The sequence below is a fragment of the Neofelis nebulosa genome, chromosome 2, assembly GCF_028018385.1.
Source record: "Neofelis nebulosa isolate mNeoNeb1 chromosome 2, mNeoNeb1.pri, whole genome shotgun sequence".
Classification (NCBI taxonomy): domain Eukaryota; kingdom Metazoa; phylum Chordata; class Mammalia; order Carnivora; family Felidae; genus Neofelis; species Neofelis nebulosa.
The window spans coordinates 128,792,998-128,807,678 of NC_080783.1; the positions used below are offsets into that span (position 1 = coordinate 128,792,998).

Sequence of the window (14,681 nt, forward strand, 5' to 3'; positions counted from 1 at the left end):
TCAGGTCAGACCTGGCTGGATTCAAACATCATTGGTGATCATGGGCAGATTAATCTCAGTGAACCTTAGTCCTTTCGTCTATAAAATGGGTAGACTACTCTCTGTGTCTTAGGGTCATTGTGAAGAGAAAATGAGACATGGGATATAGTGTGTATTCATCCTTTATCATATCTTATAATGATTATTTCCACACAGCTTCTGATGCATCCCAGTTAGATGCTCAAATATTTGGGTATGCACTTAACTTTTTTTTTTTTTTTCATAGCTGTAATATTCCTAAGAGAGTTATTATGGCTACTCACAGGAACCAAATCTGGATTAAGAAATATGTACCACCTATGTCCTTGGACTTGGGATTTTAAGAAAAAGGGTATAAGGTGAAAGAGAGATTATTTGACCAAAGTGTCGTTTCTGAAGTTATGGGAGATGAAAGGGGGGAAATCATAATCCCACCCTCATCAGCCACCGGCTCATTGGGTTCTATTAATTTCAAGTATATATAGCTATTTACTTATAGTTTTAAGGAATTCACAATTAGAACAAATAAGACTACTTATCATTTCATAGCTACTTTTCTTTCATTAAGCTTTAGTTTATTAGAGTTAGCGTCTGTGGTTTCTAGTTGACGGCCCTGAAATGGCGCCTTGCCTGTTTCACCCTCATTTGGTAACTGAGCAGCCACTGTTAGCTTTGCACTGTGCCATCTTCTGTGGACTTTTAAGAAATATTAACAAGATGTGATCCGTACTTCTCAGGAACTTTGCTGGGAAGCAGAGCAGACCAGAATGTCAATGGAATTATTTTTTATTATGTGCATATCTCTTTAGGCTAACATTTCACCACTTCCTGACTTCTGTTAACCCTCTGTTCCACTTAGTGCGACCTTTTCACCAGTCCCTTGAGCTCATCATGTGCTAGGCTGCTTCTCCATCTTTGTGCGCATGGCTTTTCTTCCCATCTGAATGCCCTTCTAGCTCTAGGTGCTTTCTTCTGTTCTTTCCTACCACATTTAACTATGCCGTGTGATCTAGCACTTAACTGTAGTATTCTGTCTTGTATTCACTCTCATTTATTAAATTTCTTATTCCCCAGATTATAAACTTCTTAAAGGTAGGAGCAATGCTTGCACGATTCTTTCACCACGTTTGCCTCATACAGTGCTGGGGGAGACTGCAGTGTGTGGTCTGGAGTAAGGAGTTTGAATCTTTGCTCTGCAACTTACAAACTCTGTGACTCTGGACAAATGACTTAACCTCTTTGAACCTACTGCTTCATCTATAAAGTAGTAGTGTGTTATATATCATAGGCACTCAGTTAAACTTCAGTGCCATTACTGTTTTTCTGTACTTAACAGTCGCTAATTGCCCACCTTCCAAAACTTAGGCATCGGTCCTGGGACGTGATGGTGAAACACAGCAGACAAGATCCCTCCTTTTATGAACCAGCAGGACAAAAATGAAAATTAAACAAATACATAATTATAAGTACAGTAACTACCCACAAGAACAAAAGTAACTACAGGAGAATAACTGACAGAGGGCCTTTTAGTCTGGGGGCATTAGGAAGGACTTACTGAGAAATTATTTAAATTGATACTTGAAAATGAATAGAATTTTATCAGGAGGAGTATCCCAGGCAGAGAGAACTATATGTTCAAAGGCTTCAGGCTGGAAAGAGCTTGGTATGCCCTACGATCTGGAAGAAGGCCCGTGTGGTTGTAGCAGAGGCTGTGAGGGTTTAGCCCCCACCTGTATTGGGGAGTGGCTGGCAGCTGGGACCCATCCCTTATCACTGTCTTTTCTTTGAAGTGGGACTAGGATGTAAAAAGTAAATGCTAACTGTTTTGAAACTTAGCTCATTTATTGGGCATAATCAGAATTGAATTATCTCATGAAAGTGAATTTTTCAAAAACTAAGCCTATCCTTTTAAATGCTAGAGATTTTTTGTTTTTGTTTAATGGAAACTCTTCTAAAATATTTCTCTGCCTTCTTAGTCAACAGTATGACCCTGGATCATTTAGGAAGAGATTAAATTATGCTATCCCACCACTCACATTATTTTATTTTGTTATTTTATTTATTTTTTTAAAGCATTAGAGTTACTTTTATTTGTACCCCCCACAATACAAGTTCTCCATGTACTAAAGATTATCAGTAAATGTCCCTTCAGTGGTTGACCACAAAAGGCTGAAGTTCTTTATAATATAGTACAAGTCATTTTTGATTCTCTCTCTCACATTCAATGTAGAATCTATCAGCAAATACTGTATTTTCTGATTCCAGACACACTTTAAATCCATCTACTTCTCTCCATTTCCATTGGCTAGCACTCCATTTCAAGCCACTGTAATCTTTCACACAGATTCATGCAATTGTCTCCTCATTTGTATCCTCTTTTTCATTCTTGGTTCTCTAGTCTATTTGCTTTTTTTTTTTTAATTTTTTTATTTTTTTAAATTTACATCCAAGTTAGTTAGCATATAGTGCAACAATGATTTCAGTAGATTCTTTAATGCCCCTTACCCATTTAGCCCATCCCCCCTCCCCAAACCCCTCCAGTAACCCTCTGTTTGTTCTCCATATTTAAGAGTCTCTTATGTTTTGTCCCCCTCCCTGTTTTTATATTATTTTTGCTTCCCTTCCCTTATGTTCACCTGTTTTGTCTCTTAAAGTCCTCACATGAGTGAAATCATATGATATTTGTCTTTCTCTGACTAATTTCACGTAGCATAATACCCTCCAGTTCCATCCACGTAGTTGCAAATGGCAAGATTTCATTCTTTTTGATTGCTGAGTAATATTCCATTATATATATACCACATCTTCTTTATCCATTCATTCATCCATGGACATTTGGGCTCTTTCCATACTTTGACTATTGTTGATAGTGCTGCTATCAACATGGGGGTGCATGTGTCCCTTCGAAACAGCACACCTGTATCCCTTAGATAAATGCCTAGTAGTGTAATTGCTGGGTCGTAGGGTAGTTCTGTTTTTAGTTGCTTTTTTTTTTTAATTTTTAAAAAATGTTTATTTATTTTTGAGAGAGAGACAAAGACAGAGACAGAGCACGACCTGGAGAGGGCAGAGAGAAAGGGAGACACAGAATTCGAAGCAGGCTCCAGGATCCGAGCTGTCAGCACAGAGCCCAATGCGGGGCTCAAACCTATGGACTGGGAGATCATGACCGGAGCTGAAGTCAGATGCTCAACCAACTGAGCCACCCAAGCGCCCCTGTTTTTAGTTTTTTGAGGAACCTCCATACTGTTTACCAGAGTGGCTGCGCCAGCTTGCATTCCCATATTTTTTTTTTTTTTTAATGTTTATTTATTTATTTATTTTGAGAGAGAGTGCACGAACAGGGGAGGGGCAGAGACAGAGAATCTCAAGCAGGCTCCACACCATCAGCACAGAGCTGATGCAGGGCTTGAACCCACGAACCTGGAAATCATGACCTGAGCCGAAATCAAGTCAGACGCCTGACTGAGCCGCCCTGGTGCCCCACCACTCACATTATTTTATTAAAATTTTTTTAATGTTTATTTATTTTTGAGAGAGAGAGAGAGACAGAGTGCGAGCAGAGGAGGGGCAGAGAGAGGGAGACACAGAAACCAAAGCAGGCTCCAGGCTCTGAGATGTCAGCACAGACCCCGATGCGGGGCTCGAACTCACGGTCAGCAAGATCATGACCTGAGCTGAAGTTGGTCGCTTAACCAACTGAGCCACCCAGGCACCCCTCACATTATTTTAATATGGTGTGGTATTCATGCCCTCAAGAGCTGTTGAGAATGTGGAGCTGTTTTCTCCCCTTTTGAACGGCCTGTTGTCTGTTTGTTGAAGTTTACTTTTTTTCCTACAGAAGTGATAGACCCCTTGCAATATCCTGTTCCTCTTTGCTGCTGATCCTGTCTTGAGATACACTATCCCCCAAATTTTATTTGCTTCTTCTGTAAACTAAGAAAATGGATTCCTAATGTTAGACCATTCTAGCAAGTTTAGCAAATTGACTTAGAGTGATGGTCTGCAGGTTTATCTTAGAGGTCAAATGCATAGATTTCTACTGCACAGACCCTGGCACCAGAAGTCTCCCTTGCTTCCTTCCAGTGAGCATTCGGCTCTTTGGGGCTTCTGTGTAACGCAGGTTGCTGTTGCCCACCCCCAGCCCCCCTTTGCAACACTAGAGTGTTATGGAGCAGGCAGCTGAATTGTTTGTTTGTTTGTTTGTTTGTTTGTTTGTTTAAACAGAGCAGTGGAAAAGCAAACTGAGCGGTTAAATTATTGATGAGTCATAGAATCTTAAAGAACTAGAAATGTCACTCCAGCCCCCTTGCCTTGGTGGTGAAGTTAGGTTGTGTCGCTCACGCTCCACACAGCTTTCAGCAGAGCTGGAAATAAAATTCAGGTTGAATATTATCCCATTGCTCTCCTGTGTATCATCCTGCCTTGCAGAAGACTCTGAATAATTGAGTAGGTATGAAAACTTGTGTAATATTTGGTGTTTAGCTGTTTCATTTCTAAGAATAGTCTCCATGAGAACTGGAACATTTGTGATCTTATTTTTAGCTCATGTTTTATGATCCTTGCAGCGCCTTATTTAACAGAACTGAATTCTGTTAAGATTTTCTCCCTGCCTGCGAGAGCATCACCTAAGTTGTGTTCCAGACCTCTTTTGGACATCACTGTGTCCTTTCTGTCCCTGTGTTCCCTAGTTGGGGTTTGGAAGCCTGAATCTTAAATTCCCAGCTTTTATGGAATCACCAGGGCCTTGCCTTTTTATGTTATTTCATTTGATTCTTATTATTCCAGTGAGTGAAGGAGCATAATTCAGTTTTACTCTGGAAGAAATGGATGCCCAAGAGAGAAAATAATTTGTGCCTGTTTTTCCAACCAGCTAATAACTGGACTGGGCTTTCGCACCCACTTTTGTGGTTTTATTTTCACTATTACAGGCTGCCGTCTATAGATTAAAGGTCTAGCATGTTTCGCCTTCATTTTTAGACTTCTGTAGGAAGTGTGTTTTGGGGTATAAATGCTCCACAAGAACAGAATGTGTATTATTACTTCTGTTTCCCCAGTGCTCCAAATAGGGCATGGCCCATGGTAGACACACAGATGTACTTGTCACAAGAAGGAATCTGTGTGAACGATGCCATCATGGGATTCATTCCCTCGTTTACTAGCCAGAGAGATGGTTCCTGATGGCAGGACAGTTGGGTCATCTGCAAGTGCCTTTTCATCTGGGCCTGGCCCTGTGAACCTGACCCACACTTGGTTGTCCAGTGTTGGTTCTTCCAGTATTTTACTTTTGATCAGGTGTGTAACTAAAGACAGGCAGAAGTTTCTCGTTACCAAGTGGTTGTTTTTTTGTTTTTGTTTTTTTTCCAAGCTACAGTGACTGTCAGGACTAACTTTAAGTTCTCTAAGCTATAGCAACAGTAATTGGGCTTCTGGTTTAATTAGATGTGAAGACAAAGTTATCCCCCTAAAGAATGTTGTGGTTTGTGGCCTTTCTCTTTTTCCAGGTGGAACTAGCAGTTGGCCACAGGACCAGAGAAATGGACATTTGTGGTAATTCATGGTCTCTAAAATGTGTGGACCTCAGGCTTTAAAATGGTAGGCAATAAATGCATGGATAAATCTTACCGCCAGCTGTCAAGGTGGATGTATTTCAGAGAAGGTGTTACAAGTTGTCCCTTACTCTCTTAACATAATGAATCCCTGAAAACCAATTTGGTTATAAATGCCAGCCAGTGATTCCCTGCTGCCCAGAGCTTCCCTACTGGGGGGCAGTAAACGGCTGTCAGTACCATCTGGGACACTAGAAATCACTGTTTAACAGGTGATGAACAGAAGACTGTGAGTATATCAGTGAATAATGATGTTAAGATGTGGTATTAGGGAGTCTACCTCAAATCAAGACCACCCATGTTAGTGTGACGGGGGGTCCGGGGTTCTCTGACCTGTCCTGTAACCTTCTGTTACACCCCATTAGCCAGTATTAACAGAAGAATAAACTGATATGTTCTATGTGTACTTTTTATACCACGCTTTTATATGTTCTTTCTTCAAAATAAAAATAACTTCTATAGTTTTATGTTTAAAAGTGATTCCTGATAGTTGGAGGTGGGGTGGGGAGTAATTCAGTCAATCCAGAAAAACTGTAAAGAACTATCACCATAAATTCTACCACTTAGAGACAGTTGCTGTTAAATTTTGAAGGACCTCCTTCCAGATGTCTTTTATCCATTAATACACACACAGGATTTTATACACTATTCCATAACTTGCTTTGTACTCAACACGTTAGGAATATTGTACCTTGCAATGTCAGTGACTACCTGAAACATTTTCGGCAGCACCTGGTATGTTGTTTTATTGCACACCATAGCTTATTTAACAAAGCTTTAATCCCTCACCTAGAATATACAGATACAGTGATAGTTTATGGGATTGTTATATGGATTAAATGATAATGTGTGAAGATGCTTTGCAATGGAGATGGCCTGTAGGAAGTGCTCAGTAGTTGTTAGCTGTGGTAAACACCCAGGTACAAATACATCTTTTGTTAAGATGTGTAATTACCCCCTGTGATAAATTCCTAAGATTGGGTTTGTTGGGTCACAGGGTATGGGCATGAGTTCTGATTCACATCACCAAGCATCTCTTCAGAAAAGTGGTAGCAGTTGATATGCTCCCATGGACAGTGCACACAGGTGCCCTCCTGGGCCCTCTGTGCCCTCCGTGCCCTCACTGGATACGTTCTGTCGAGCTTTTCTGGAAGGTGGAAATGCCATCACATTATTCTTCTTTGATTTCCTTTGGATTACTCATGAAATTGAATAGCTTTTCATATGTTATGAGCTGTTTCCTTGTCCTTTGTGAATTGCTTGTGTCTTTTCCCTATCTTCTTTTGAGGCCTTTGTCTTTTTCTTATTGACTTGACAGCTCTTTTCTATAGTAACCCTTTGTCATGTTGCAAATAATTTTGACATTTTTCAAACTTGCTATGTGGTATTTTTGCCATTAAAATTTTTATATAAAGTCAAAGTAATCCCTATATTATGTTACGGGTTCCGTTTTTTGCATCATTTTTTGTAATGGTCTTCTCGTTCTGAGATTAAAAATAGTCACTCATCTTTCTAGGAGTTTGATTATTTGACTTTTTGTATTTAAATCTTGGCTGTATGTGGAATTTATTTGGGAGTGGGGTTAAGAAGGGTTTTGGGGATCCAGCTTATTTTTTCCAAATAGCTAGCTTTTCCAGCACTTGTACCACTAACTTGAAATGCTAGCTTCATCATACACTAAAAGAAACCTTGTCCAGTCTTGGACTTTGTTTTGTTCCATTGATCTGTCTTGTTCCTGTGCCAGTAACTGTGCTAGGAGATTAATAAGTCTGTCTCTAGAAGTAGCAAATTTCATGCTTACCTGCTCCTGATAGAATCAGACTGACATTTTACATAGCCAGTCTTAAATTGCTTCATTTCTGAGCTTCCTTCTGTAGGGTATGATTAAATAATCTGAATTACTGTATTTACTCTGTGGTCCCACTGGATACTGGTTTTTGGATTGCTCATCACATAGACAGCATTTTTACATGGTTTCCCTTAATTTTGACCTGCTTCTAGATTGTACACTTGGCTGAGTGCTTAGCAATATGAAGTGGCCAGATCATGTTCTCTTTGTGCTAAATAATCTACCTCTTAGGCATACTACTTTGGAGCAACACAGCTATTGTTTTCCAGAAATAAAACATGCTTCAATTCTCCCCACCTTCTCCATTTCAATTGTCAGGCATACAGCTAACACGTAACATCGTTTTTGCAACAGTGCTTGAGGTAGACATTCCCTCTACCTTCTGTTGGCTGGACTTCTTGACTCCTACATGTTTTCATATGTTCAGTATTTTAATATTGTGGGCTATTCATTGGTAATACTGTTCTGAAGGTTTGGGGTTTTCTCCTCTTAAAGGGATTATTCTGCCTTTCACTTCTTTATAGCCACAAAGCTTTGTCCTCGGCTCATATTTCTTTTATTCATCTTAACTTTGCTTTGATTTGAACAATTGAGCCATAACTTATGGGTTGATTAAGTTCAGCTGTATATACCATTGGAAACCTTGCCTATTTGAGCACGTAATCTTGTGGCCTCGTCTCTGTTTTCTTTGGGTATTTCAAGCAGAAGTACTTTTCTTCTCACATTTCCTTTTCCATATTTTTATTTTCCTTCTATTCTTACCATAACTTGTCTATCCTGATCTTAAAATTCTTATTTAACAAGCACTTACAGCATCTACTGCACACTCAGTACTTTACTATAGATGGTATTAATATGCTATTTGTGTTATCCTTTGAAATTTTTCAGAATGCTTACACGTATCTTTGTGTGTGTTCTACCGCACAACAACATTCCCGCGCCCTCTTGCTATTGCTTGTATCTGCTCCCACCTCTGTAAGCCCTGCTTAAATCTCAGTATGCAGACCATTGTTTCTTTGTACTCAAATGTTTGGATTTCTCTTCTGTGTAGTCTACCCCTGGCCAGTGTCTCCAAACACTTTGATGTGTTTGGGCATCTTTACCAGTTTGGGCCATATGGAGTTGATGGTAACTATAAAGGGAAAGAGGAGTGAGGTCCCTATTGTAGGTGTGAGCACCCAGGAACATATCCTAGTGGCCACAGTGCTCTGGCTGGCAGAGGTGTAGGGAGAAACCCTGTTTAGCCATTATTTACTGAAATGTTGGTAATCATGGTAGAAGGAAGATTACGCACAGGTCAATGATGTTGGTAGCAAGAGTTTGTGAATAGACTTTTATGAGATATTTGTGGAGCACTTAATACATATAAGACCTTGTGCTATACCTGATGGGTAATACCAGATCACAGTGCCTGCCATCTAAGAATTCCTAGCGTAATTTGAGAGGCAACCAGATATGTAAATAGTTATAGTACCAGCAACATCTAGAAATGCTGTGAGAATAATATCTAGGAAGAGATCATGTAAACTGCGATAATTAGGAACCAGAATGGTTGGTTTTACATGGAAAGGTGGGATTTTGCACTGGCGTAGTCCTTCTCTTGTGGCTGTCAAGAAGGAACACCCACCATACAGTACTGAGGGGCAGTGAACAATTTCAGAAGAGAAGAACCTTCCTTTTCTAAAACCTGCATTTAAAAAATATTTTCCGTGGGTATAGAATTCCATCTTTACAGTTTTCCCCTAGTTCTTTAAAGATGTTGATCCACTGGCTTGCATTGTGTCTAAGGGGAAGTCTACTGATTCTTTGTTCTTCTGTATGTAATGTCATTTCTTCTTCTGAGTGCTTTTAAAATTCTTATCACTGGTTTTAAACATTCTGAATAGGATGTGCTTTGGTGTAGTTTTCATTGTGCTCCTTCAGCTTGTGATTTGTGAGCTTCTTAGCTCTCTGGGTTGATACTTTTCATTAAATCTGGGAAATTCGGGGATCTTTATTTCTTCAGGGGTTTTTTCTATTCCCACCCCCCACATCTTCCAGACACTCCTATTACATATATATTAGGTTACTTGAAGTTCTATAGCTCAGTGGTGCTCTGTTCATTTTTCCGGTCATTTTGGCTGTGTCTCACTTGGGTGGTTTCCATGGGTAGGGCTTCGAGTCTGTTCGTGTCCTCTTCTGCAGCGCCTCCTCTTCTGGAGATGCCATCCAGTGTAATTTTCATCCCAGACGCTGTAGTTCCCATCTCTACAAGTCCAATTTCAGTCTGTTTTGTATCTTCTGTGCCTTTATTTAGCATGCTCAATCTACTCTCTCACTTCTTGAACCTGCGGAGTATAATTACAGCTCTTTTAATGTCCTTGTCTATTCTATTATCTGTGTGATTTCTGGGTCAGCTTGATTGATTTTTCTCCTTATTATGGGTCCTGTTTTCTTGCTCCTTTGCACGCCTGGTTTTTTTTATTGAATGTTGGATATTGTGAATTTTATTTTCTTCAGTGCTAGATATTTTTATATTCCTATAAATATCTTGAACTTTGGTCTGGCACATAGTTAGGTTCCTTGGAAACGGATTGGTCCTTTTTTGTTCTTGTTTTTTTGTTTTGTTTTGTTTTGGTAAGCTTTTAAGGCAAGACCAGAACAGCATTTAGACAAGGGTTAATTTTTCTTCATTAGTGAAGTAGAGTTCTTCCAAGTATTCTCTCCAGTTCCTTGTGAAATATGAGGTTTTCTCCTTTGGTTGTTGGGAGCAGGAATTATTTCTGCTCCTGGGTGCGGGCCACATATGGTCTCCTTCAGTCCTTTCAGGTGGATCTTTCCCTGGTCTCAGGTAGCTTCCTCACACGCATGCACTGATGAGGACTCAGCTGAAGGCTTGGTTGGGAAGCCTCCATCTGTAGATCTCCAGAGTTTTCTTTCTGTCCAGCTCTTGCTCTCTAACACTCTACTACTGAACTCCAGTCTCTGTGGCCTCCCCAGACTATCAGCTCATCCCTTCAGACCTCTGGGCTCTGCCTGAGTTTTCCTCCCCTGCACTATGGTCTGGAAATTCTTTCCATACAGTAAGCCAGGGAGGCCTTTATTTGTTTCCCATCTCTCTGGGATCATTGCCTTGAGATCCAGTGTCTTGAAAACTATTGTTTTACATATTCTGTGGGGTTTTTTTGGGGGGGGGGGTGTTTCAGGTGGGAAGGCAAATCTGGACCTTGTGACTTCACCTTGGCCAGAGGCAGAAATTCTCTCAGAACATAACTTTACATTTCATACTCCTTCCCATCATAGAGAAATTAAGTGGGTCTGGCCTTTTCTCTTCATCATCTGCCTTTTCAGAGCTTCACAAGTAGTTCTTTTTTTTTTTTTTTTAATGTTTTTTATTTATTTTTGTGAGAGAGAGAGCGCGCGCGCCAGCAGGGGAGGGGCCGAGAGAGAGAGAGACACAGAATCTGAAGACAGGCTCCAGGCTCTGAGCTGTCAGCACAGAGCCCGATGCGGGACTTGAACTCACAAACTGTGAGATCATGACCTGAACTGAAGTCAGACACTTAACTGACTGAGCCACCCAGACGTCCCCACAAATAGTTCTTAAAGAAAATGAATTGGATGTTTTGAGTGCTGTCCATATGCTATGCAGTATATTAGTTCCTAAAATGAAGGTTTTGTCCCTGCACGACATGGGCTTCAGGTCTAGTGAGGGAGGCAGACAAGGTTCTTGTTGCTGTAATTAAAAGTAACACATATTTTGAAACATTTTAAGATGCCACTGCAACATAGGGTGACATATACATTGTACCAAGTGTGATAAATGATTAACCATATGAACTGATGGCCTTTTGCCAACACTTGTGAATTCTGTCTCCTAACCATGACCAGGTTGCCCACCCTTTCCTGGCCATCCATAATTCTTCTCTCTTTGCAGGAGTAGGATTGTATCTGTGCTCTTGGTCCCCCAACGCTCCTGGATCTGTCTTCTTTCCATATGACCTTTTCTTTCCACCTGAGGTTTGATCTGTTGTTAGATCTGATTTCATTTTTGTCTTTGACTTTCACTAGAATGAGAATGTTAAAGACTGGAACCTGGTCCTCATACAGGATGAGAAATAATTCCTGTTCCCCCCAAAAAAGTTAGTTGCTTCTGCCATGGATGGATGGGTTTTTTTCAATGAGTGTATGTGTTTCCAAAGTAAAATGTAATGGGTTACTGGGAAGGGAAGAGAGGGAAGGTTAAGGGTAGCAGAAGACCACAATTATAGTTAATAAACCTGGCCTGTATTTCCAGAGGAACTCTTTGGATGATAAATGAGGTCAGCCATCCTTTGAGTTGTTCAGGTGAAGCTGGGAGTTGCTAGTGATGGCTAATAATCCTCCTTCTTCTGTGACTGGGCAACAGGAACATGTGAGTAATGCATTGACTAGGTCAGGTGTGTAGAGCTTTGTCTGAAAAGTGAGAGTTGTAGATCATGATTGGCTCAAGACTATACTGTGGCCTGATCAAGATAGCCAGGACTCCGATGGTGGAATTTTTCTTGTATCCTAGTCAGTTGTGGGGGCCAGAGCCTTCCTTGGAAAGATAGCCTATGTTTAGATGACTGTGAGGCCATGTGGTCTTTCTGGTGCCTGTGGTAGCTCTGGATATTCCTGTTCCTCAAGGAGCTCATTGATGTAATTTCAGACACTATATTCTCACTCAAGAGAACATGCTGTCTTGCTCTGTGTGCAGTATCTTACAAGACACATTGCTGTGTCAGTTTTTAAGCTTCTGGTTCCAGATGTCTCTAGCAGCCCTACGTTTTCTCAGATGCTTGGCCAGCTTACATGTATGAATGGCCTTTCTGTTCTGCAGAGGCTGTGAGAAGCTCTGCCTGAGCATTTGAGAGTTAACCAGCATTTAGTCAGGCCCTCTGTGAGGCACTGATTGTACAAGAAATTGTACAAGAGCTTCTGCTGACTTCAAAGGTACTTACAGTCCAGAGGGGAAATAGCATAGGTGAATTCAGAAGCCCTTTCAGGAGAACCACGAAAGAAAATTAGAAGATAAGCAAAACAGTTAGTGTTTTGAGTCCTGTCTCTTCAGACCTCTCTGTTGGGGTAGCGGCTTGAGTGACCAAGCGGCTGGCCTCCCACCATTTATAGACATGTTCTATTTTGAGACTGAGTTGGTGGTTTGGGAAGGACGTATAATCATTTTCAACAAATGCTTATTGAGTGTGTAAAGTATCGTGGTAGGCATAAGGAATACCAACAAGTATAAAGTTATAGCCTCTGCTTCTAAGGAACTGCTCATACTCAGAAAGGCAGGGCATGCTTAAGATGAAAAAACTTAATAAGATATATGTCTTTGTAAGAGAAAAGCACGTAACTGTCACCATTTAGTAGAACTAAATACTAGACTAATTAACTGCTCGGAGAGTGGGGCTTGAGGTGGTGGGGCATGTGGCAGAGGGAGAGGAAGTATCTTCACTTTTTACTATACATCTGCCCTGTGAACAACATGGGTTTGAACTGCATGGGTCCACTTACACGTGATTTTTTCTGATGAGTACAGTACTGTATAGGTATTTTTCTCTTCCTTATGATTGCCTTTATAGTGTTTTATTTTCTCTAGCTTATTTTATTATAAGAATATAGCATATAATACATATACAAAATATGTGTGCATCTACTGTTTATGATATTGGTGAGGCTTCCAGTTAACAGTAGCCTATTAGTAGTTATGTTTGGGGGAGTTAAAAGTAATATGCGGATTTTTGACTGTACCAGGGGGTCAGCACCCCTGACCATCCCCCACCCCCCCGCATTGTTCAAGGATTAACTGTATATATTTGTGTATGTATATATATTTGTGTATGGTTGGAAATTTTTACCAAGTGCCATTGTTGCCTTTTTGGAATTCTTTATCAGTTAAAAAATGATAGAAACTAGTAGATTATACAAATAATGTTAGCCTTGAATATCTCTGCACGATAGGGTTACAAATGGTTTATATTTTCCTTATCATACTTCCCTACTATTGCCTACATTTTCTATAACGGATATGTATTATTTTATAAATAAAGTATTTGAAAACCAAAACCGTAAAGCATCTATGATGATGATTATAACTGTAGTCCAACATGCTTACCATATCTTGGAATTAACACACCAGCTTTCCCTTTTCTTTCTCCTCACTCTTACCATGACAGTTAAGATTGTTCTTCTATCATAATCATCATCATCACTAAATAAAGGTGAAGTAGGGCATTGGCTCTTTGATTCTGTCCCTTGTCATTTTGGGTCAGTGAGTTAACCTAGGAGCCAAAGGAATCCAGCTAGTAACTGCTCAGCTGTACTGTGAAGGCTGCCTTGAAAAATGTAAATTATGCTGATTGGGTTACAATTATATCTGTCAATGTGGGCTGTGATCTCTTGTTTTAAAGCATCCTAAGAATACTTTCTGTATCTTTATATTTAGTCCTGTTGGAGAAAGCAATTAGATTATTCCATCTCCCCATCTGGTGCAGTAAGAAAACTCATCTGCTTGGCTTACTTTGTATGAGAGAGAATTAAAATGTCCAAGTTGTTTGTAATTTGGGTTAAGTAGTTCAGTCCTGTCTCTCCCAAATTTTGTTCTGGGAATCCGTATCCCCTTACAATTATGAACTGAATTACTTTGAAAGTAATAGTGTTCTGAATTATTTAAGGAAGTCAAAGATCAAAAGACAGATGTCATTTCTAAATGAATTTTCTTTTTCCTTGTAGCATGTGTTTGATGATCTCAGTGTCTCAGTATCCTTGTCCTGGGTTGGAGATGGCACTGGGGTAAGTAGTATTTTGAGTCTGTTAATTCAGCGTAGCAAGAAGATGTCGATTTTAGGAGTTTAAGCAATGAATGTTGTTACTTCCTGAAATAGTCTCCAACTTCAGTTGCAGAAAATGCATGTTTGCGGTACCGACTTTCAGGACGATGATTGGTTTGGTTTTGCTTTAGAACTGGAAGCATCTTGTGACCGCCTTCTTCCATAATAGGAAGATAGACACCATTTTAGTCTCTGGTGGCTGCTTGGCATCAAGATGAGCAAGAAGAAGAAAGAGAAAGGAGAGTGCCATGTGCTGAGACGGGAGCCTCACAATACTTGGGAAAACCCCTGTGTAGAAGCGGAAAACTGCACATTGCACATCTTGGCATTTTTCCTCCAAACTGTATTGTTCCCGTGTCCTTTCCCACAGTT

The 14,681-nt window shown here is 40.2% G+C and overlaps 1 protein-coding gene across 2 annotated transcripts in view; it reads left to right on the forward strand.

The window, feature by feature from the left end:
* The window catches only part of SORT1 (sortilin 1), a 67,969-nt gene that overhangs the window by 8,326 nt on the left and 44,962 nt on the right, over nt 1–14,681 (forward strand). For both annotated transcript variants that reach the window (XM_058716300.1, XM_058716301.1), the window contains exon 2: nt 14,212–14,271. In XM_058716300.1, coding sequence (XP_058572283.1) covers nt 14,212–14,271 — 60 coding nt within the window. The remainder of the gene's footprint in view (nt 1–14,211; nt 14,272–14,681) is intronic.